The sequence below is a fragment of the Spermophilus citellus genome (assembly GCF_964194105.1).
Source record: "Spermophilus citellus genome assembly, chromosome: 3".
NCBI classification, from domain to species: Eukaryota; Metazoa; Chordata; class Mammalia; order Rodentia; family Sciuridae; genus Spermophilus; species Spermophilus citellus.
The window spans coordinates 148,808,122-148,831,481 of NC_138184.1; the positions used below are offsets into that span (position 1 = coordinate 148,808,122).

A 23,360-nucleotide genomic window follows, 5' to 3' on the forward strand; every position below is an offset into this window, starting at 1 on the left:
TAATAAAAGCTTTGGCTTATTTTATTATTTTCATAAGTAAGTTTGTAAGTGACTCATATCGTAGTCAGTCTCTTTAGACTCACAAAGATGTGTAAATTCTATAAATATGCAAAGTGTTTCTTTATTAATATTGTCATCTTTAATAAAGCAGGGTAGCCATACAATAAATTATAATAGCAAAAATTGGGGTTGTTTCACAAGTGACATATGGAATAGATACTTGGGATTATAAAATTCAATATTTAAGAGAAATCATAAATTTTTATGAACAATTTTAATGATATTTGCAATTTTTGTTTCTGTTTGTTTGCAATGCCAGTGATTAAGTCCCAGGTCTTGTGCATGGTAGGCAAAAACTCTACATTATGTTACATCCCCTTTTTAAACTTTAATTTTGATATTTATTTATTTATTTCAGTACTGGAGATTGAGTCCAGGGGTGTTGTAACACTAACGCTTCATCTCCAGTCATTTTTACCTTATTATTTTTACCCTAAGTTGCTTAGGCTGACCTCAAACTTGAGATCTTCTGCCTCAGCCTCCAAATCACTGGGATTACAGGTGTGTGCCACTCGGCCCATCTGCTGTACTTTTTTTTTTTTTTTTCAAAGTGAAGAAGAAATCATTTAGGGAGAAATTTTTTAGTGCTTTTGAAAACCAATTTAGAAATGTCTATTAAAAGTATTCTTTTCCAAATACAGAGAGAATTTACACTCATAGAGTTTACATAAATAAAAGTTCTCTAAGAAATTTCTCTTTAGATCTTTTTGAACTTTTCAAATTATTGGAAATCAAATCTAAGTATTAACATTTTATAGATATGAATTAACCCTGACTCCTTTTGTATAGATTTTTTTAAGTTCTGGGAAAACCAAATTCTATTTTATAGTATTTATCTTCTCCTAAAACATCATTTATATAATTTTTTTAAATGATTAATTACTCTTATTAGTTATGTATGTTATGTTTTGGAAAGCATTAAAAACAACTATACACTTTTTAAAAGATCTTTTTGATGTTACTATGCATTTTACTAGAATTTATATTTAGAAATAGCTGCTTCACTTTTCCAAAACAAAGATCCTTTGCTGATTTTTGCCATCTAAAAATTCTCATTAGCATAATCTGTATATTACTTGACTGGATAAAAGGAAAAAAAATACATTCCTAGGTTACACTTCTTGGGTCTTCTGCATGTTTTTCCACCTTGATTTACTCCAATAGTAATTTCACCTCATAACAGGAGATTCTTTCAATTCATCAAACATTCATTGAATGCCTAGTATATAGAAGCTTCTTTTCCAAATATTAGGTATGCAGTGGTGACCAGAAGAAAAGAATCTATCTAGTAAACAAGAACAATAAGTAATTGTACATTAGAAAGTGATAAATACTAAGAAGCAAAATAGGTAAAGAGGGCATTTCAAATATAATATTGAAACTTTTGTGGAGTTGACCAGGGAAGCTTCACTGAAAAGTGTTCTGGGAAAAGACCTGAGGTATTAAGGAGCCACTCGGGGGATAGCACTCTCCGCCTGGAGGACAGCCACGAGACCAGTAAGAAAGTGGAGGCTGATTGGGGGATCAGGTCACAGAGTTGGATACAGGAAGAAATCACCAGATTAGTTAAGGAGCAAGATCAAGTAACAAATGTTTGTTTGTGTTACATAATTACCCTTCTCAGTGTGTAATTTTCCTGAGAATTATGTTTCTATTATTTCTTGTTCTGTATAGAATTACATGCTTTTCTTTTTATGAGTTTAATAAGCAGTTTTAGAAAATCTCCCATTATCACCATTTTTTACTGTTAGCATACATCAGTTAGTCAAAGATTTGTTCTTGTAGAAAAACATATGATCTCGTTTTTCTCTATGCCATTTAATTTCATGTTTCTAAAAAATTATAATTATTTATAAGTATATAATTTATAACTATATAAGTATAATTTCTCCTCAGACTAAAGATCTTTACCACTAACCTGATAAATGTGATTAATAATTCAATTGCCCAGTGCTGCTTTATATAATATTTTTTTTCATTTTCTAGTTTTTCTTGCAAATTTTCACCATTGAAGCATATTTACATTATTAACTTTCATATATATATATATATATATATATATATATATATATATATATATATATCCCATAACTAAAAAACAAAACAAACAAAAAACCTAACTTTGGGAGTTGTGACTTTCTTTCAGAATTTATTTGGTCTAGCCCTGTGTTCAGCCAAAGTAAAATAATTTGCTGTCTATGAAATGACCAGGAATCTAAGCAAATAACTTAAACATAATTGGGAGATGTCAGAGGATATTTAACTCAAATTGACTCTAATGAATTGAGGAGTTAGAATTTCTAGTATATTAAAATGGACATTTGAAGTCAAAATATTTCACAATTTAGCTTCCCCAGTGAATAGTTGTGTAGCTCTATGTGAACTTCAGTTTCCTTTTCTGTAAATGAGAATCAAGCGGCTTACCTCAGAGGCTCACCAACATATTGTTTTGAGAATATCATGAATATCATTGAATAATCTATATGAATACTCAAAAATAAAAACCTATTTAGTGCCATTCAGTGTTCTCTATTGTATTAGGCTGCCTGTGTGTATCTTTTAATTTTGTTACATTTTAATATTTGTAAGCTATTTTTTTTGTCTGTATAATTTCAACCATTTATGATTTTCTTTTGGGACTGAAGGTCCCTTTAATGGTCTTTTGTGAAATGGCTTCTACAAAGTAAATGGACAAGTCTTGGCTGTTGCCCAACAGCACCATGGTGACTTTCCTCTCAGCTCCAGTGACCTCTGGTATTTACCTCAGTAAGACTTTGAAGACAGCTATTAGCAATGGGAAATGGGTTTGGTTAGATTTTTTAGTCTCATTAAACCTTTAGTACAGGGCATCCAGGAGCAGCTGGTCACTACTGCTTTACCCAGTCTTTAGCCTATCTAGAAACTTGAAATTTCATTTACGGATTCTTTGGTTGAAAGTGTGTGAGGCACTTAAGTTAAGGGGAACTACTCAAAGCAGCACATTGGCTCACAGGCTCAGGGCCAGTCTGGGGGTCGTGCCCACTTCCAGGAGTGTGTACTGCTGCGGGGCAGAGTGTGCAGGACCCCCACATCAACTTCTAAGTTTTCCCAATTTGAAAGAATCAGAACAGAGCAGTGCTTCCCAAACTTTTCTTCATATTAGTCACCTGGTAGCTTTTAAGACCCCTAATATCAGGTCCTCACACTAATGGTGAATCAGAATGTCTAGGGGTAGGAGGAGGCAGGCATCCATAGTTTTTACAGATGCCCCAGTGATACCATTATGCAGCAAACTTAGGCAATGAAACTGTGTGGCTCTAGTCTAAGTTCTTTACTTCCTGATACTGTTTATCAGCCTTTTGCACCATTAGTGAAAAATATTTGAAAATAGAAGGTAATGCTCTTCAGGCAGATTTGTGTCTACAATTTTAATGAGTATATACTGTTTCATGTAGTCTTGTGTTGTTTTGAACTGGACTATTCTAGATCTCTTTATGTTATTTTCCCCTCCATTTGCTACAGATAGTTACTTAACAGCTTTGAATAGAACTGTGACTTTGTGATTTAAGACACAGAATAAAATCACATCTACAGATATTAACTAGTTAGGGGTTTTGTTCCGTTGTTTCTATTATAATGGCTATTTTCAAAAGAAAGAACTGACAGCCAATTGTTTTGTTCAAATCAATTTTTATTTTTCTCCAGGATAGTAGTGAAGTGTAACAAGCTGGCCTAAATTTATGGAATCAGTATGAGTCTGATGAAATTGACTGCTTAATTCTCTCACAGCCAAATTCATGTTTATGGTGGGTGTGTGAGACAAAAACTATACCTGTGGCATTGCTAACCATGGTATCATAAATGAAAAATCACTTTCCCAAATATCATGGCTTATTAAATCAGTCTCAGTATAGTCTAATAAAAAATAGAATTTTAAGGGTACAGAATGGAATTTCGAAGTGGCTTCATTCCTGATGTTAAGAGCTAGGGTTGTACATTCTTGAGCATTTGCCTAAGGCTTGACATAAGTTCATGTGGTCACAGTATTATCTTAAAAACAATAGAAATTCTGTTTTGATTTACAAACAATTTGTTTCATATTCCATGTAAAATATTTGTGTGAAAAATGCAGAACATTAACTGATGCTCTGTGAATTTTTTTGTCATTGTAAAATTAAAGAAAATGATCCTGTTGTCTCCAGTGCTGTCAGAGTATTGTAAACTATGAAAATTTCTATGGTGTAAATATTTGGCTTAATTCATAACATTCAGTTGTCCAATTTTTGTTTTGGGTCTTTTGTTTTTCTTGTTTTGCATTTTTATTTTGTTTTGTTTTCAGCCATTATTTTGTCTTATCATCTTCAATTCTAGAGCAACCTGACAACAATAATGATACTACTGAATTGGGCATCCTTGTCATTCCTGAGATTAGTGTCACAAATGTGTCCGGAGAGAGAACCGGAAATGGGGAAAAAGGCAGAACACTAGGAGAGATTGATGCTCAGCATATGCAGGGTGTGCAGGAAACAGCCACAGATCCTAGAACTGAGAGCAAAGGCTTGCCAGAGATCAGGAGACAAAAATCTGTAAGAAAAATGATGGAGGATGGAATAAACTCACCTGGCAGAGTGCAGTTTTAGCAGAGCACTTTATAGCTGCACTCCAAGGTATCTCAAGGCAAAGGGACACTGATGCATGTTAAACAACAGCTGCACAGTCACAAAATTTTTGCATGTCATCTAATAATCAAAGTGCATGACCTATGCATCACACTCTCTCAATGACTCTTAATGCTCTTTGGAATGGTAATACCTATGTTGTCTCTTGAGTAAACTGCTATGAAAGCTGAGACAGAAAATTGCTTCCAAAGTAATTTTCTGGTTGTGTTTTGGTATCTAAAATTAGTTATCCATTTTTGTATTTTTGTCATATTTGATATGAAGGACAATGTACATAGAATATTAAGAAGTTTTGAGCTTGTGATATTTATAGTCATTTTTTTAATTTGATAAAACAATCTGGAATGGAGAATTCAGCCTTCTAAAAAAAGCACTTTAAAACATTCTAATACTATTTTTTTTAATGTTACTTGGTGTAAGAGCTTTGCTTTTATACTGTTTTGCTACTGGGGAGAATTTACCCCTACTTTTAATGTGTGGTAAATTTTCTAATTGTTTCTGATCTTTTGCATGCATAATAGGAGAACTCTCTCTAAAAACATAGTGGGTTGTGGTTATGGCATGCTTTTTGTTTAATACATTCTAAATAGCTGTCATTTAATTCCAATAAACTATTTTTTTTGTCATTTTTGTAGAATAGCTGTTTTGATTTATCCTTTGATTTTTTTCTATAATCTGTTGCTCTGTGAAATTATGATAAAGTTTAATTGATTTCAGTATGATCAATTGATTTGGTATTAATCTTTTTAAAAGAATTGCTTGAGATACTTAATGTTAATTAATCTTTGTCATTTCTTTGTTTAGGAAATACAGAATTAACAGGTCAAGAAGAACTGATGGAGATATCTGAAGTTGACGAGGGATTTTATTCCAGGGCTGCGTCTAGTACCAGCCAGTCGGGTTTATCAAACAGTAGTCAAAATTGTAGTAACAAGACAAGTGTAGGAAAGAACCAGAGACGGTCAGGAGGAAGCAAAACTGGAGGAAAAGAAAAAGAAACTCCAGGGGAATCTTGCAAAGATCACTTTGCTCGAAAACAAACTCAGAGAGCCCAAAGTGAGAATCTTGAGCTTCTCTCTTTGAAGAGACTAACTTTAACCACGAGCCAGTCCCTGCCTAAGCCTAGTAGCCATAGTTTGGCTAAGACTGCTTCAACTGTTTTTAGTAAATCCTTTGAACAAGTCAGTGGGGTCACAGTTCCGCATAACCCACCCTCTGTCGTGGGTCTCGGGACTGGGACAGATGCCAATAGGTTTTCTGCTTGTAGTCTCCAAGATGAAAGGCTCGCTTACGTTTCAGAAAGGACTGACCTTCCACTGAAGTATCAAGCAGGTCCACAGAGACCTCCTAGTATTAGCATTACTCTGTCCACAGATTAATCTGTAATGTTTTTCTTCTACAACCAGTGCACCTAAAATACGACTTTGCTTCTTTATGAAAATGCCCAGGTCTATTCCTGATGGGAGCCCCATGTCTTAAATTCTGAAGGCTCCCTTGACTATATGAAGGAGACAATGTTTAGGTTGCAGTAAGTTGAAATACGATTTTGTTATTTCTTGCTATTTGGTCTCTCCCCGCACCCCACCTCGCTGCCCATTCCTGTTTTCCTTTGATTCTGTTTTGTTTTAATCTTATTTGTTACTGTTGCCCTGAGATTGTCAGTGTAACAGTAAATTTTGGCAGGTTGTCTAATCAAGTTGGTTACATCTCATGTGAGGTTGTGAGTTGGTTTTTAATGCCTCCTATTTTCATAACTGTGTTTGCCCTTCAGAGTCAAAGGGGGTCTCATGTAAGGGAACTGTGTCATAAAGAATGGGGCAGAGGAGCAAGTCCACGATTTGCACAGCTGGTCTTTCAGCAAGCCACGCTGACAAGCAGGCATGTGAGAAAACAAAAGGGATGAGTATGAAAAGTGCCTGATAAAAAATATTTGTCGCCAGATCATCTTGAAGATTAGAACAGTTTGTTCAAAGCACTGGAAAATGCCTGACAACTCAGTTATTTGAGATGATTATGTGATTCCAGAGATGGGTAGGGGCATTTCTCTTGATATGTTTGGAACATTTTTATGTCAAAACTCAGACTGCTGGTAGAAAATGTTGTTTGAAGTGTTTGATCTGAACTTGGCAGGTGAAAAAATCTCTTGTCAATTTGAAGGTGTGATAGGCCATACATCTGATTGACCCTGCTTCTGGACTTTGGACATCCTAGTTAGTGTGGAGCCCTTTAACTTAGAGCACACATCACTGAAGACATCCTGGAAATCACTGTAAATCTTGCAACACAATTCTCAAGAAACCAGCATCGATGCTGTGATATTGAATTGCAAATGAAGGAAATTAGATACATTTTTTCATCTGTAAAATGACATGAAAAAAATAAAGATAGTGAAATATGAACAAAGGACATTTACATGTAAACTAATTTAGGTTTGCTTATGGTTGTATTCTTAAATTTAAAATATGAAGAGTGAAATGTGTTTCTTGTTTGTGAACAGGCCTGTTTTCAATGTTCTTGTTATGATATAGAAACAAGTCAATTCAGTTGCTCCCAATCAAAAAACAAAAATAAGAACGGCAACAAAGGTAGAAGCTGAACAAATTTTTAGGCAGCAATTGGGAACTAGGTGACCTCTAGGTGGACATAAAAAATTTTTGTTGTTTTCTTGTAGTGGTCAGTACAGCTCTGGTTGAAGTTCCCTGTAAAGCAAGTATATCTAAGAACTAATTTAGAGTGAGAGAAAGGAAGACGGGCTGCAGATTAAAGAAGGTGACTGGGGAAGAGGGCCTGGGAAGCTGTCCACCTCTTGAGCTGCTTTACTTGTTGTATGCAGTGGTGTCCTTCCTCGTGGTCCCTAGCTCTGGTCTCTTCTCACAAAGAGAACATGCTAATTCTTTCTTCTTCTTCCGGCTTCTGTACAACTCAAACACATGAAAAACTTGATGTGTTGAAATGTGCTAAAGCATTTACACTCTGAATACAGCTTGACTATAACTTCTTTGCCTATCAGTTTAAACCTAATTCTTCAAAAGGCATGAATTAGTTTTTATCCATTATCCTTGAGTACAGTGTAGTTTAACATAACTGTATTTGATATTTTTACTTCCAGCAATAAAATGGAATAATATTGATTGTCATGAAGTATAGTCAAAAACTATAGGGAAACCAGACAATGAAAGCTGACATTGTATTAAATTTAATAGTAATTCTGTGTACAATGTAAAATATTTGTAAAATGTCACTGTGAACTTACTATTGTCTTTTTGTAACTCCTTAACAAAAAAATTTCCCCTAGGCATAGTTACTAACAGTATTGAAAACATTAAGAACTAATTTTAAAGACTGGCCTTTTAAGCAATTTGAGGTGCTTAGAAAACAGAATAAGTTTGCAGAAACATTATCTGTCACAAATGCAAGATCAAATCTTGAAGTTGTAGTACTGTAAAGAAACCTCATTTGGGTTTTATTCTTGGCTTTTGCTACTCAAGTGGTTCAAAGACTAGTAAGTAGGATTGGTGTCACCTGGCATCTTGTTAAAAATGCAGAATTTCAGGTCCAGACCTAGTGAATCAAATCATCATTTTAATGGGATCCCCAAGTGACTTTTATGCACATTAGTATTTGAAAAGAGAGTATCAGAGTTCAGACAAATTAGTTGTCGAATATGTTGGATTTTCAGTGGCCTCACAACCGTAGATAAAACATACTAGATAGTAGATCATTATAATTGTCATTATTTTTGACAACTAATTAACTTTTTAATAACATTGATGCATGACTTCTTAAGTCTTCTAATTCTAAATTCCTAATGATTCTCATTAATTTTTGTGATACAAATGTAACTTTTAGTATTTTTATTGTTAACCACAAATGAAATCAGCTATAGATGCTTCCAAGTTCAAGTACAAAAGGGTATCCTTTTAAACAATGCACAACAAATCTGCATGTGTATATACTTTTTAAATTTTTTTTTCTGAAAGCTTACTCATTGAATGAGTGATTCTGAATTTCTGCTCCAAGTGATTTGTACCAGCTGATTTTCTGCAGTGTGGAATCATGTTAATAAATTTTTTTGGTAATACCTTTGATACTATTTCCAAATAAGGATATACCCTGAAAGTTTTTCTAATAATTATGAAAATTGAATAATATTAACTGTGGCAACAATTGTTATTATGCTTACTACTCTTTTTCTACTCACCTTTCAAATTTGAAAGGTGGTAGCTTTGGTAGGTTACTTTCCTATAAAGATGCTAACAGACCTCTTGTGTATCCAGAATAATAACCAAAAGGATTCCACACAGAACTGGGGTCTCACACTCAGTTCAGAGGATCTAAGCAAAACATGCAGCTCCACTGCACATTTTAAAACTCCAAAGATTCTTGACATCACTCAGTCTCTCACTCTTGAAACCCAGCTGGTACAGTGGTCTGGCTACACTGGACCCAGCACTAGCCTCTTGGAATCTAAGCAGGAGAGAAAAAAAAGTACACTTTTCAAGGGAATATCCCAGAGTACCCAGGGCAGGTGTCTTTCTTTTTCTTCCTGAAGCCACAGGAAAGCACCCTGGAGTCTTTTGTATATCACTGTGGAACTCTTTAAGACAAGTTTTGCAGACTTGAAGAGTGGAAATTCTTAGTCCTTCAATGATGACTAAAGTTTGTTTTGAAAAAGCAATATATTTCATTGCTCTTTTCAATTGTGAAGCAGCTGTTCAGCAAATATTGCTCATTTTTTTAAAAAAAGTTGACTTAAGGGGAAATGTATATTTTAAACCAAAATAGATCAACATAATCCCAGTTTTAAGGGATTTTTGCCTATTTTGGAAAAATAAAACAAAAAAAGTTTAAACTGTTAAGTTATGGAGGGAAAAAAGGCACTCACCTAATTTTAAACAAGTACTTAAAACAAGGCAGTTTAATGTTTGAGTCTATAGGCACAATAAATCTATATTAAAGGAAAGCACATCAAGGAAATACATACAGTGAATAATGTAATTAGAGGATATATTTTTAAAAACCCATTTAGAAAGACAAATGATTGGATGGATACTTAAATTAAATATTGTAGATAAAAAATAATGTATAATAATGTTTTCCCAATCTTTGAATGAAAACTTAAAACTCTGTAGTCCTTTAATTAGCATGAAAGTGTACTTTTAGATTTGTTTCTAGTGGAATTGTACTTAATACTTTGATTCATTCAGACTTATATTTAATATTGTTAACTTCTTCATCAGAGAGTATAAATATGTTGTCTTCTGTACTTTATAACTTGTGCATGTCTGAAGAGACTGGCAGTGAACACTTTTGTTGATGTTTTCGTGTTTTGATAGTAGAATTCTAGAGTACCTGTGTCTGAATATGAAGCTTTTACTGGAAAACACAAGATCCTATTTCACAGATTGTTTCTTTTGTCATCAGGACCTGAGAGTATATTTTTCATCTTTACTTCAAATCATGTAGTGATACTAATCTCTTCCTAGCAAGCATAACTGTTTCTAATTGTATTCCTGGAGTTTACATTCCTAAAGAACAAACATGATTTTGGATATTTTTATGTGCTCTATACCTTTTTAAGGCTATGGAAATAAACTGGAGTTTAGTTTTTTTTAAGTTTTGTATGTTTGTGTAAATGTTCTCCATATGTAGTACTTTATACAGCAAGTGTTGCCTCTTGTTTTATTGAAATAAAAACTGAAAAAATATTTTTCCAGATCATTTTATTCATTAAAAAATATTATATAAATTTGCAAACATCGTGATATGGAAAAAGTAAAAGAGGAAGACTTAGGTGAGTTGAGCCATTGAGAGCTGTAGGGGTAAGCCAGAGGACGATGATATCTCATTCCTGCTTTTGTACTTGACATAGCCTAGGGATGAGGAGTGCAGGAAGTCCATTAGTATCTATCCAAAGAAGAAGTGCTTCATGGGTCATGTGGCAATGGTTGATTATTTGTTATACCAGAAGCACAAGCAAGTTTAGGTTATTCTTTTTTGTAACTTGAATATGAGTTTACCTTTTGAATACAGAGATTATGTAGGGAATTATGCTAGGCACTTTAGACACTGATTGAGTTGGGTTGATGCCAGCTTTAGTGTATTATTTTAGGGTAAAATTTTAGAATTTCATTCTTTGGCTTTAGGAAATCTCAAAGGCATTACATGAAGTATGTACTTCACAAAAAAACCCTCTTAGAAACTTGCAAAAAATTCTGGTGTATAATTAACTGTGTATTTGGATAATTCCATTTCATATAAGGAACTAAGTACTTTAGGAAAGATTTCCTGAGCTGCTTTTAGGGGAGGACTTGTAGAAAACCAGAGCCAGAATCCAATTTCATGGACAGTGTGGTAGCCTATGATATATGACTAAATAGTTGACTCACCTAATAGAATCTGACTTGTTAACATCAACATACTTATAATTACAAAGAAAGATTGCAATTTTAGTTATTTGATACTTTCCCTTGCATTATTAATGTGGCAGTAGTAACAGCTAATATTTGTAACTAAGATGATTACCTCATTTCTTACTCAAAACAATCATTTTATGAGTGGAAGCCCCATTTCACAAAAGAGGAAACTGAAGCTCTCAAAAGGGTAGGCGGGGTGGCTGCGATTATGTAGCTCAGGGACAGAGCGCTTGCTTAGCATGTGTGAGGCACTGCATTTGATCCTTAGCACCACATAAAAATAAATAAAATAAAGGCATTTTGTCCATCTACAACTAAAAAGATGTAAATATTAAAAAAGAATGGGTAGGTGACCTGCCCAAGAACATCTCATTGATGAATGGTAAAGCCAGACTTCGAACACAGGTCTTAGAACTCTCACTTTTATATCACTTTGTAAAAGAAAATGCTAAGTAAGTGCTACCTAGTGAAATTCATTCATCTAGTCTTTTTTATAGGGCTAAGTTTTAAAATAAAATAAAGTAAAAGTTCCTAAAATGAAATTATGATATGTTTTGTAAAACTTGATAATTATTTCCATAGTAAACCGAATTCTGGTTATTCTGATATTAAAGATATGGTAAAATCAAATTTAAATATGCTTTTTTTAATCTGTTAGATTGATAAAGATGAAAAAGGCTGATACTAGTATAAGTATGGAAGAAGAAGTCATTACTTTGAGACAATTAGGACTGCAAATTGGTACAAACTGAATTACTGGGCAATTCAACAGGCAGGATCTATCAATCTTTAAAATGCATCATATACCCTCTGACCTAGCAGTCCTACTCTCCTATGTTTATTCCGTTTTCCATATTCTGTATAAAATTTAGCTTAATATATAAACATAAGCATGCAAGGTAGTCATTGTGCATTGCTTATAATAGAAAAAAGAGAGAAAGAGAGAAAAGAATAACAAAACAAAAAAAACCACCCACAGCAAGGCTGGGGCTGTAGCTCAGTGGCAGAGCATTTGCCTAGCACATGCGAGGCACTGGGTTTGATCTTCAGCACCACATAAAAAAATAAATAAAGGTATTGTGCCCATCTACAACATACATCCCCCATAGCAATCTAAGCATCATTAATTGAGAAATGGATAAATCATAGTGTGTGTGTGTGTATATATGAATATGATATAGCCATTTAAAAAATGCAAATCTATATGTGATGATTTAGACAAATTATATAATATGTTCTGGAAAAAGCATGCCATGGAAAATGTATTATAAAATGTTGCATATATTTTAAATATATATAAATATATATGTATGTAGTATGACCCCACTTTCATTGTAAGTGAGTGGAATAGTTAAGGTGGGTGTGTATATATGCGTAATATACATGTGTTTACAGCTATATGGGGAGGAGAGCATTTATTTCTCAAAGGGAGGTATAAATGCAGTTTACATTTGTGAAAAACAGGTTTTTTTTTAATATGTAGATTCTTAGGTCTTGTGCTAATTCCCCTGAATCAGAATCACTGTGCATGAAACTTGTAAACCTATATTCCCAACAAGTTCCTCAGTTTGATACTCATGAACTCAGACTTGGTATAGTAGTTGACAGCAATGATTTGGTTATCTGATAATGGATTTTAGCTAGAAAGGACTTATCGCAAGGGTCTTGTCTTTTAAATGGGGCTTCCCTAATATGAAGCCAACTAACACTGATTAACATCAACATAGACTAGTTAGTGAAAGATGAATTGACCTGGCATAGAAACCTGGTTTTTCTGTACAAGAGTATGTACAAATTAACATGAGCAATTCTTTAAAAAAACTGTTATTGTCTAACTTCCCAAAATATTATTAGATAATTTGATATTAAAGAAAAACCAAAGAATAAAACTCTGCTGAAAAAATACAATGTGCCACCTTGATATGCATAGCTGTGTTTCAGATCTGGGAAGTGAGATATTTGTAGGACTCTGGGATCTGTGCACAGATGGTTTAAGGCATCTCTGTCTAGGAAGGGAAGTTTAGGAATGGTGGTCACAGTAAGCAAGGCTCTTCAAAAGTCTTAATATATCAACATGTTTAAGAAGCAATTATTGTTTCCAACCTGTCAGAATCCCCTTATACAAACAAAAATTTAGAGCCCATTCTTGTTTTTGTTTGTTTACAATATTCTCTGTCCTGGGCACAGATTTTCTGGTATAAGCAACTAAATTTCATGGACATAGGTGGGCTGCAGTCTAAGCCAGAGTGACACTGATGGGTTCAGTTCTCTTTTTCATCTCTCCCTATTCAAAGACAGTAAGTCAAATGTATAGCATATAGATATGTCTGTAGTGACCCTTCAGAGTTTTACTGAAGATTTTGGCCCCTACAGCACTGGGTCACACTTCAATGCTATGAATTCTCGCTTTTATCTCACTTGCTTCCTTTTGTAGAAACTACAAGTTTATTTGATGGTTGTATTGTAGGCATACACCTACTCATGAAGGCCTACAGTACATTTACCTTAGAATTTGTAAAGTTCCTCAGTCAGCCACGGGTTTCCACTTTAGTCTTGTCCATTATTTTCTGCTAACATTTTCTTCTCTCATTTCTCTTGAAATGAGACAACCCCTCACCAAAATAACATGGTACCACTTTCTCTTCTAATTCCACAGTAGTTCAAAATCTTGTTCAAGTGTTTATTCTTTTTTTTTTTTTTTTGTCCCAGGGATTGAAACCAGGGGTGCTTAATCACTAAGCCACATCCCCAGCCCTTTTTTATATTTTGTTAGAGACAAGGTCTCACTGAGTTGCTTAGGACCTTGCTCAGTTGCTGTGCCTAGATTTGAACTTGTCATCCTCCTGCCTCAGCCTCCTGAGCTGCTGGTATTACAGACACTGCTCCCCAGCTGAATGTTTATTCTTTCAAGTCTTTTAATTCATTTACATTAACCAAGTTAAATTTGATGAAGCAGCGATATGCCTGAAAGGAGGAAAAATGCAAGCAACAAAAGCTATGAATTATATGTGTATTAGGAATAGTAAACTTGCCAGTTCACTGAAGAGAAAAAAACTAAGCCTGCTTATACATACAGCAGAACTACACTGTACACTGTTACTAGCTAGAAGTAGACTGTGGTATTACAATCCCATCAAATAATTCTTGAGGACAGCAAGGAAAATAATTATTTCCAGTGGGAATAAATCTGAGCAGTATTTCTTGCTGCTTTTCATGGAAGGGGAGATATCACAAGAATATGCCATTTACACCCACCCAGGTGGCTGGGGACATGGAATTATTAGTATTGGAGGGTGAGTGATAAAATTTGGGTGCTAAATATATGGTTGGAGCCAGAAGTGGTGACATATGCCTATAATCCCAGAGACTCAGGAGGCTGAGGAAATAGGATTGTAAGGTCAATGCCAGACTGGACAAATTAGTGAGGGGGCTCTCGAAAATAAAAAATAAAAAGGGCGAGGGTGTAACTTAGTGTAGAGCACCCCTAGATTCAACCCCCAGTACCATTAAAAAAGAAGGAAGGAAAAATTAAAAAATTATGGATAGACTTCTTAAAATGGATTTTGATCATAACAATGATTGTTTCCCACATAAACACTAAGCAAAGGTCCTATTGTGAAGGAGGCGATAGATAACCAGGTGGCTAGGGTGACTCCGAGGATGTCAGTAGAGCTCTTTGGTATCCTATCCTTGTTCAACTAGTCTATATTCAAGTGTCTATATTGCAAGGATCTTGGCTCTACACAGATTTCAACAAGATCGACCTCCATTCACCAAGGCTACTTTGATTACCACCATGGCCATGAGCCCAATTTTCCAGGAGTACTGACCAATCGTAAGATGAGCCCCAAGGTGACCAGACAGCTGCTTAATGAAAGATTGATTTGATCAAATCTCCTCTTCTTGGAGAAGCAGCTGTTTGTCTTCTTGGAATTGATCCCCGTAAATCCCAGGGTGACAGGCTTCTAAGGGTTATACTAAGAGCCCTATCACCATCTGAAAACCTTCAAGCATAAGAAGTCAAGTAGAGGTAGAAATCCACTTCCAGAAATGTTATTTTTCCATTGGCAATTGGATAATCTGAACAATTCTTTTTCTAAACATGAAAATCTAAAGAGACAAGACCAGCACTGGCACAACTTATTTCCTGGAGAAGCAGTACTTAAGGAGATAAAGAATGCTTTGGAGGAGGACAAAGCTGGATGTCAATGCCAGCCAGTCAGGGAAAGGACTGGAAAACTGCTATGCTTTGGCCTTACGATGTGCCACCATGGGAATAAAAGTGAACTGAAAGTACAACTCTCTCACAGATACATGGACAAGGAATTCAGCACAGCCTTAAATCATCCCAATTCCTGAAACTGTGTGAAAGTAATCCTCTAGGTGCCTGTTAATAAACAAATATTCCATGGAGGGGGAAAAGTCCCATCATCTTAAGCCCCAAGTTCTACAATTTCTCAAATATAATGTTCAGCAGAGAATAAAATATAGCCAGATGCTTCCTTAGCAGAGTGACACTCAGTATCAACTAGCAACGTTAGGTAAAATTACTTAATATCCGTTTAAAACCATTGAAGAACTTTCAGCCAAACAGAACTCTAGGAGCCAAAATCTCAGAAAACATGCCAAAAGAGTTAATGTGGTAGGCTGAGACACTATCCTTAGCTCTTCTTAGAAGGTTGGGCTTTGGTTTATGTCTGGGAAGTTGAATTACAGGAATGGTCACACCATTCCCCTAGTAATAAGGTGGTTTTTGCTGTATAAACTGTTCATACAAACAACATGGTCTGTACTGAATACTTAGTTTCCTTCTGGGAGTCTGGAATCATGATATGTGCTAGGTGGCAAGAGGCAGGGGGCAGGTGCGGGGGCGGGGGGTGTCTATGCCCAGATCTCAATATTCAGTTTGGGCAATAAGTCTCTAATAAACATCCCTAGCAGACAAAATGTTAACCGTACCACAATATAGTATTGGAGGAATTAGTCTCATGCTGCATGATTGCATGGGAAAAGGACTATTGGAAGCTTGTGCCTAGTTTCCTCTGGATTTCACCCCATGCACCTTTGCTGGTTTTACTGTGTATTGTTTTTCTGTAATAAATGATAGCCATGAATACAATTGTCTGTTGAGCCTGGGGTGGCAGTGAGATCTTAAGGACTCTCAATACAGAAGATAACAGGAGAAATGAGCAGATAGCCAATGGCTACTTTTTCCTTTACAGAATTGGCCAGTTTGGGGCACAAATTTGGGCACAAAAAATATTTTAGTTACTGCTAAGAATCAGAGAAGGAAATAAATTATGGCAACCATGCACTGGACTGGAGAGGTGAAAGTTAAGAGCCACTAAGCCAACTAGCACTGGGAGAGCAAGGATCCCAATTAGGCCAGAGGCCCAGAGAAGTGATTCTGTAACACTCTGCCTATTCCCTGCTTGAGTATTTGCTGAATCCTTGGATTGCTCAAATCAGAAAGATTAAAACAACAAAACAAAACAAAACCAGCAACAAACAAAAAGAAAGAAAAGGAAGACAAAAACCTTATGAAAGCCATAGCATAGGTTTTGGAAGCTTGTATTAATTGCATCATGGTATTAATCAGGCAAAAATTGTCTCTGGGGACCCCTTGAGAGAAAGGCCCTTGGACACATCCAGGAATCTCAATTATGAACTCTGGAGAGGGGCTGGAGTGTAGCTCAGTGGTAGAATGCTTGCTTAACATATACAAGGTCCTGGTTTCAATTCCCAGCTCCACAAATAAAAAACAAAACAAAAATATAACCCAGAACTCTGGAGAGCTATAACCTAGAAACACAGGAGAATCAGAGTAAATTAAACCTTATTAAAATAGCAACCTGGTTCAAGTCACCTGAATTATTGATTGAACTAATGTGATCTACCTGCTACTACTCTGTTTTCTACTAGGAAATAGGGTGATCCCTCTCTGAAGGAAGATATCATTCAAAGACTCTACAAAGTGTCATATACAATTTCTAGCATAAAAAAAAATTTCCCAAGAATGCTAAAAGAAAAAGAGGTAAACTAACAAATAAATAAAACTTCCAGATCCATGGATGATACAGTTACTAGAACTATCAGAGATAGACTTAAAAATGATTAATAAGTCAAAATGGAGAATTTCATAAGAGCCTGAATCTAGTTTTTAAAAAATCAACTAGAAATTCTAGAAGTGAAAAATGCAAGACCTAAAATTAAGAACTCAATAAACATTTAAGTAGTTTGGAAAAGGAACAAAATACAAGTAAGAGAGATTGTTAGACTGGGTTAAAAAAAACCAAACTATATGATGACTGCAGGAGATATGCTTCAGATTTAAAGACACAGACACAGGTTGAAAATTAAAAAATATATCCAAAAAGAAGGCCTAGGTGGATAGCTCAGTAGTGGAATGCATGCCTAGCACAGGTGAAGACCTAGGTTCAAATCCCAGCACCATACTATACACACACACACACACACACACACACACACACACACATACACACACAAAATGCAAACAGCAACCCAAAGGGACTCAGTGTTCAGTGTGGCTATACTAATATCAGATCGTTATACTTCCAAATAAAAAAATTGTTACTAGCCTCAAAATACTTAAAGAAAAATTGACAGAACAAATAAACAATTCAATGATAGTAGAGTTCTTACCCTACTTACAATATTAAGTAGTTAGAAGATAAACAAAAATGTATTCCAGTAACTCAGGGTTGGGGTATTAGTTTCCTAGAGCTGTTGTTAACAAATGAGCACAAAACAACAGAACTAATTTTCTCACATTTTTTGAGACTGTGTGAAATTATGGTGGCAGCAGAACCATGCAACTTCTGAAGGCTCTTAAATCCTTCTATGCTTCTTCCTAACCTCTAGTGTTGCCTGCAGGTTTTGGCTTGTCGCCACATCACTGCAATTTCTGCTTCTGTCATCAATGGCTTTCCTCCCTAGTGTCCTTACATGCCCTTATACGAACCCCAGCCAAGGATTTAGCATCCACTCTAACCCAGTATGGCTCCAGCTTGACCAACTACATCTGCAAAGACCCTACTTCCAAATAAAAGGACATTCTGAGGTTCCAGGTGGACATTAAATTTTTTCAGGGCCGGGGCGGGGAGGGACTTATTATTCAACCTGATACAGTCTTTATGTGGGTGTCTTAAATAAGACTTTATTTGTTTGTTTACAATGGTTATGTCTTCCAATGGGTTGATCCTTTATCATTATAAAATGTCACTCTTTATTTTAATAATTTTTTTGTTGTAAAGTCTGTTTTGTCTGCTTGAACATAGCCGTTGCAGCTTTCTCATGTTCACTGTTTGCATAACATATCTTTACCAGTGCTTCCTTTTTCAACCTATTTTTATTTTTTTTGGTCTTTGAATCTAAAATGTGTATTCTGTAAACATCATATAGTTGGATCTTGTTTCTTATTACCATTTTGTTACTTTTCATTTGTTCTTGTGGGTTTGGGTCACTAGTTGGTGTCATTTCCTTAATCTCATACTTTACTCCAGGCCATCTTCTCTTGCTATCATTGCCCAGCATACTGTATTTCTATTTGGTATAGACACAATAATGTACACACGTGGCCATATACACATGGGTAGCTTCATATGTTTACTTCGTAAATCAGCTAAATGAACAAAAATGAAAGAAGAAATAAGTGCTTATACTTCAGTCTATTTCTACCTCTTTACCCATAATTTTTGTGTCACTATGTGGATTCAAACTTCCCTTTAGGTTTACTTTCTTTTAGCTTGAAGAACTTCCTGTGATATTTCATTTTGTTTTTTTTTTTTTTTTGTTTTAAGAGACAGGGTCTCACTATGTTGCCCAGGCTGACTTTGAACTCATGAGCTCAAGAAATCCTCTTGCCTCAGCCTCTGAGTGTAGCTGGGACTCTAGGTATGCTCCACTGCACCTGAATTCCTTTAGTATTTCTTGTAATGTTGCCTGCAAAGCAATGAATTCTTACAAGTTTTGTTTATTTGAGGAATATTTTTATTTTCATTTCCAGTTTTGAAAGATAACTGTACTTGATATAAAATCCTTGGTTGCATTTTTAATATGTCATCCCATTGCCTCTGGCTGTCACTTTTTCTGCTGAAAAGTGACCTATCAATCTTTTTTTTTAAATATTTTTTAAGTTGTAGATGGACACAATATCTTTATTTTTATTTATTTTTATGTGATGCTGAGGATTGAACCCAGGGCCTCACGCATACAAGACAAGCGCTCTACCACTGAGCTACAACCCCAGCCCTGACCTATCAATCTTATTGGGGTTTTCTTTTATATGATGTTTTTCTCTTGCTGCTTTTAAGATTTTCTTTTTCATCCTGTGTGTTAGCACTTTTACTATCAAGTTATATCCCTTTTCATCTGTCCTCCTTTGGGTTTCATCAAATTTCTTGAATGTGTAAATTAACATTTTCTCAATATATTTGAAAATGTGATCAATTATTTCTTCATCCCTCCATTATGTATATATTAGCACTGAAGGTGTTCCATATTTCTCTGAGACTTCTTATTTTTTTATTCTGTTTTTCTCTCTGTTTTGATCTCATAATCTCTGTCAATTCACCTTTAAGTTTGCAGATTCTTCTGCCACTTCAAATCTAGTTAAGCCCCTCTAATGAATTTTCATTTCAGTTATTCTACTTTTCAGCTCCAGAATTTCCATTTGGTTCATTATTATAATTCCCTATTTGATGGGACATTTTCATCATAACTTCCCTTGTTTAATTTAATTTTTTGTAGTATCAGAGTTTTAACCCAGGGGTGCTCTATCACTGAACTGCTACATACCAGCCCTTTTAGTTTTTTGTTTTTGTTTGTGTTTTTTGAGACAGGGGCTTACTAAGTTGATGAGATCGACCTTGAATTGGTGTTCCTACTGCCTCAGCCTCCTGAGTCACTGGGAATATAGGCATGTACCACCACACCTGGCCTTCCATTATGCCTTCAAGCATCATTTCCTTGGGTCCTTTTACACATATGTAATGGTTACTTTGAAGTTTTTGTTAAATCTGGCATCTGGTTCCTCTCACGTGTAATTTCTTTTGTTCCCACATATGACTCAGACTTCCCTGTTTCTTTGTTTATCTTACAATTTTTGTTAAAAAATTAACAATATGTTATTGTGGCTATGGATATTGATTTTCTTTCTCTCAGGAACCTTTTTGTTGTTCTTTGCTTGCATTTTTTATACCATTTTACTAAAGACTATTTTCTCTCATATGTGGAAGGCACTGCCTTGAGCTTACACAGAGTCCCATTGGGATTTTAGCAGAGTTTTCTTTGACTATCTTTTCCCCTAGTCTAAATTGCCTGATTTGGTAGCACAACCAACTGCTGGGCTTCGTGAATTACCAGCCTATCCCTATTGTTTTCAACAATAATCTAGGGCAAAAATTTCTCTGAAGTCTGACCCAATTAAATTCAGGCAGGGGTAGTTTTGGAGTTCAGTCTTGAGGTTTGTTTTGACCCCAGGAGGGCACTTTTAGTTGTCAGTGCAGCTGGTTCTCCTTGGTGGGCTGCCTGACCTATGCTTTAGCTGTTGCCCTTCATTAAAAGGAGCTGTTATTTTCTAAAGTATCTTTAAGCTTGAACTTTCCCATGCTCTGGTTCAAATAAAATCAGTTACTCTGGAGAAATTATGAAACATTATTTTCTTATGAACTACCTCTTCTCCTGGGAAACATCTCTGAAGCACTGTGGGTGGGGCAATAGCTTCTCCTCTTCTTGGCTGCCCTCTCCATCCATGGAAGCTCTACTCTTTGAATAAACTAAAGTGAGAATACTTGGGGTCCCAGTGTTCTTGGCCTGGTGCTCCTGAGGCAGAGCCTCCATCCTTCAAGTGAGTGCTGGGTGGAATTCCCAGACTTTTGGTTGCACTGTTCAGGAACTTTTCCTCTTGCACTTGGAGTTGAAAGGTGTGAGAAATAGTAGGGGGAGGGCCGGGGATGTGGCTCAAGCCTGGCATGCGTGCAGCCCGGGTTCGATCCTCAGCACCACATACAAACAAAAGATGCTGTGTCTGCCGAGAACTAAAAAATAAATATTAAAAAATTCTCTCTCTCTCTCTCTCTCTCTCTCTCTCTCTCTCTCTCTCTCTCTCTCTCTCTCTTTCTCTCTCTTAAAAAAAAATAGTAGGGGGAAAGGAGCTCCACCTTCTTGGCCATATCCACCTGGATCAGCTGAGCTGCAGGCTATAAAGAAAAAAGAGGGACATGACTCAACTCCCATATACTCTTATTGTTCTGAGTTTTGGTATGGTTAGGACAATTTTCAAAGACTTTAAAATTAAAAAAAAAAAAACCTTTTTAAAACTAAGCTCATAAGCTGGGGAGTGGGTCCTCAGAGTTCCTCAGACTGTCATCCCAGAAGTAGAAACTAAAATTTAAAAGATAAACTGCCATCAACATTGGCCTTGAAAATGTCCAGGGGCCTCCTGTGAACCCAGTGAATGTACTGTTATGATAAATATCATGAGCCAATCTTCAAATATAATTGTTTCTTCTACCTCACTGATTCTTCTTTTTTGAAAAAAGGATGGCGATGTTACTTTGCTAAGCTGAGGCTGCATAACCAGAAACATTTAGTTCCAGTGCACTTCACCAGTATAGTACTGGGATTAAAAACATTTCAAGGAAGTTTGATTTGAGTGTAGATATGAGAACAATAAATTATGGTATCTCAGACAGTTGTAGGGGTGAATTATCTTGCTGCCAAAGACATTGCTAACGTTTACTTCCAAAATATAAAGATTAAGCTGGGTGTGGAGGTGCACACCTGTAATCCCAGTTACTGGGGAGCCTGAGACAGGTGGATGGGAAATTCAAGGCCAGCCTGAGCAACTTAGCAAGACACTGTTTCAAAAAAAAAAAAAAAAGAAAAGAAAAGAAAAAATAAATAAATTAGTTAATTAAATTAAATAAACATTAAAAACTGATTATCAAATGGAAAAACAAAATGATAATTTAGTACCAGGACAATTGCTTCTCATTAACAATAAACAAATGAGTCAAAACAAAACCAACCTGCACAATATCACTCATTTACAAGGTCCTGTTTTCCTAACCATTCTAAGGTTAAGGGCCTCTGAGCAGCCATCAAATTTATGGTAATCACTAATATCCAGTTTCAGTAATTATTTTCAAATGCTTTCATACCGAAGCAAAAGGTCATAACAGCCATCCTTCCTGCTCCTGAAATCAAAACAAACACTTTATATAGTTATTACTTTAGCCTTGTCTTGAAATGTTATCAGTTGTATACTTCATTTAGATTAAACCAAGTTCTCAAAATGTGGAAGTCCAAAAAGATAAGCCATAATCAAGCAGCTACTTTAACATAATAAAACATAAACATTAACATGCAATAATAATAGCAACATAATTTCTGTGAACTTCTGCACATTCTTTTTTTTTTTTTGAGTGAATGTACTTAAAAGAGAATATTTTTGAAATACTTTCTAACATCAATTAAAGAAGAAGTCAACTAAATTTAGTTGGCCAGAAAAAAGGAGGGGAAATGTAATGATATATTTTATTGCCAAAAGTAATTGGATTGCTAAAAATAAATCTGCTTATGAGTTAAAATGTTAAATTTACCTATTTCAGTAACACTTTACACATTATATTTTAGCTTCCCTAACCTTGTTTCTTTGGTGAATTATTTTTATTGTAGCTGTCTACCCTCATTTTTCATATTAAAATAAACCTGGCTTTTTAAAGTTATAAGTGATAGTTAATAATAAATGTTAAATAGACATTTCTTAGCATTCCTTATGGATGCTTATTAATAGCCTTACATTTTTGTCATTGGGTTGCACTTCATTTGTGCATATTTTCTAATCTGGTTTTTTCTTTATTTTAAATACTCATTTCCATAGCTAATTCATTCAATCCCTACATGTACTAAAGACTTACTCTGCAGGAAGGCCCCTGTTAGGTACTGGTTTTGCAGGGTGACCTGACAGAACTCTAGAAGCATCATGGGGGTAGTATGGGAATGACTAATTTTGACTGAAAGAGAGATGTAGTGAGAAATCACAAAGGAGGTGGTCTTAAACCATCTTAAATATAAGAACAGGAGTTTTCCAGGGCACTTGGGGAGAGGAGGGTCATGGGGACAGGAATATTAAGCTGAGGAAAGCCCTAGAAGAATGAAAGACGTTGAGATGTTCAGAACATTACAAGAATGCAGTTAGGTA

At 35.4% G+C, this 23,360-nt stretch overlaps 1 protein-coding gene across 3 annotated transcripts in view; it reads left to right on the forward strand.

Moving 5' to 3' along the window:
• Nucleotides 1-10,419, forward strand: part of HYCC1 (hyccin PI4KA lipid kinase complex subunit 1) — a 78,331-nt gene extending 67,912 nt beyond the window's left edge. For 2 of the 3 annotated variants that reach the window (XM_081282917.1, XM_081282916.1), the window contains one exon: nucleotides 5,523-10,419. In XM_081282917.1, coding sequence (XP_081139043.1) covers nucleotides 5,523-6,097 — 575 coding nt within the window. In that variant the 3' untranslated portion in view covers nucleotides 6,098-10,419. Of the gene's footprint in view, nucleotides 1-4,410; nucleotides 4,707-5,522 lie in introns of all 3 variants that reach the window. The other variant, XM_081282918.1, reaches the window with a different exon arrangement.
• Nucleotides 10,420-23,360: the final 12,941 nt, after the last annotated feature.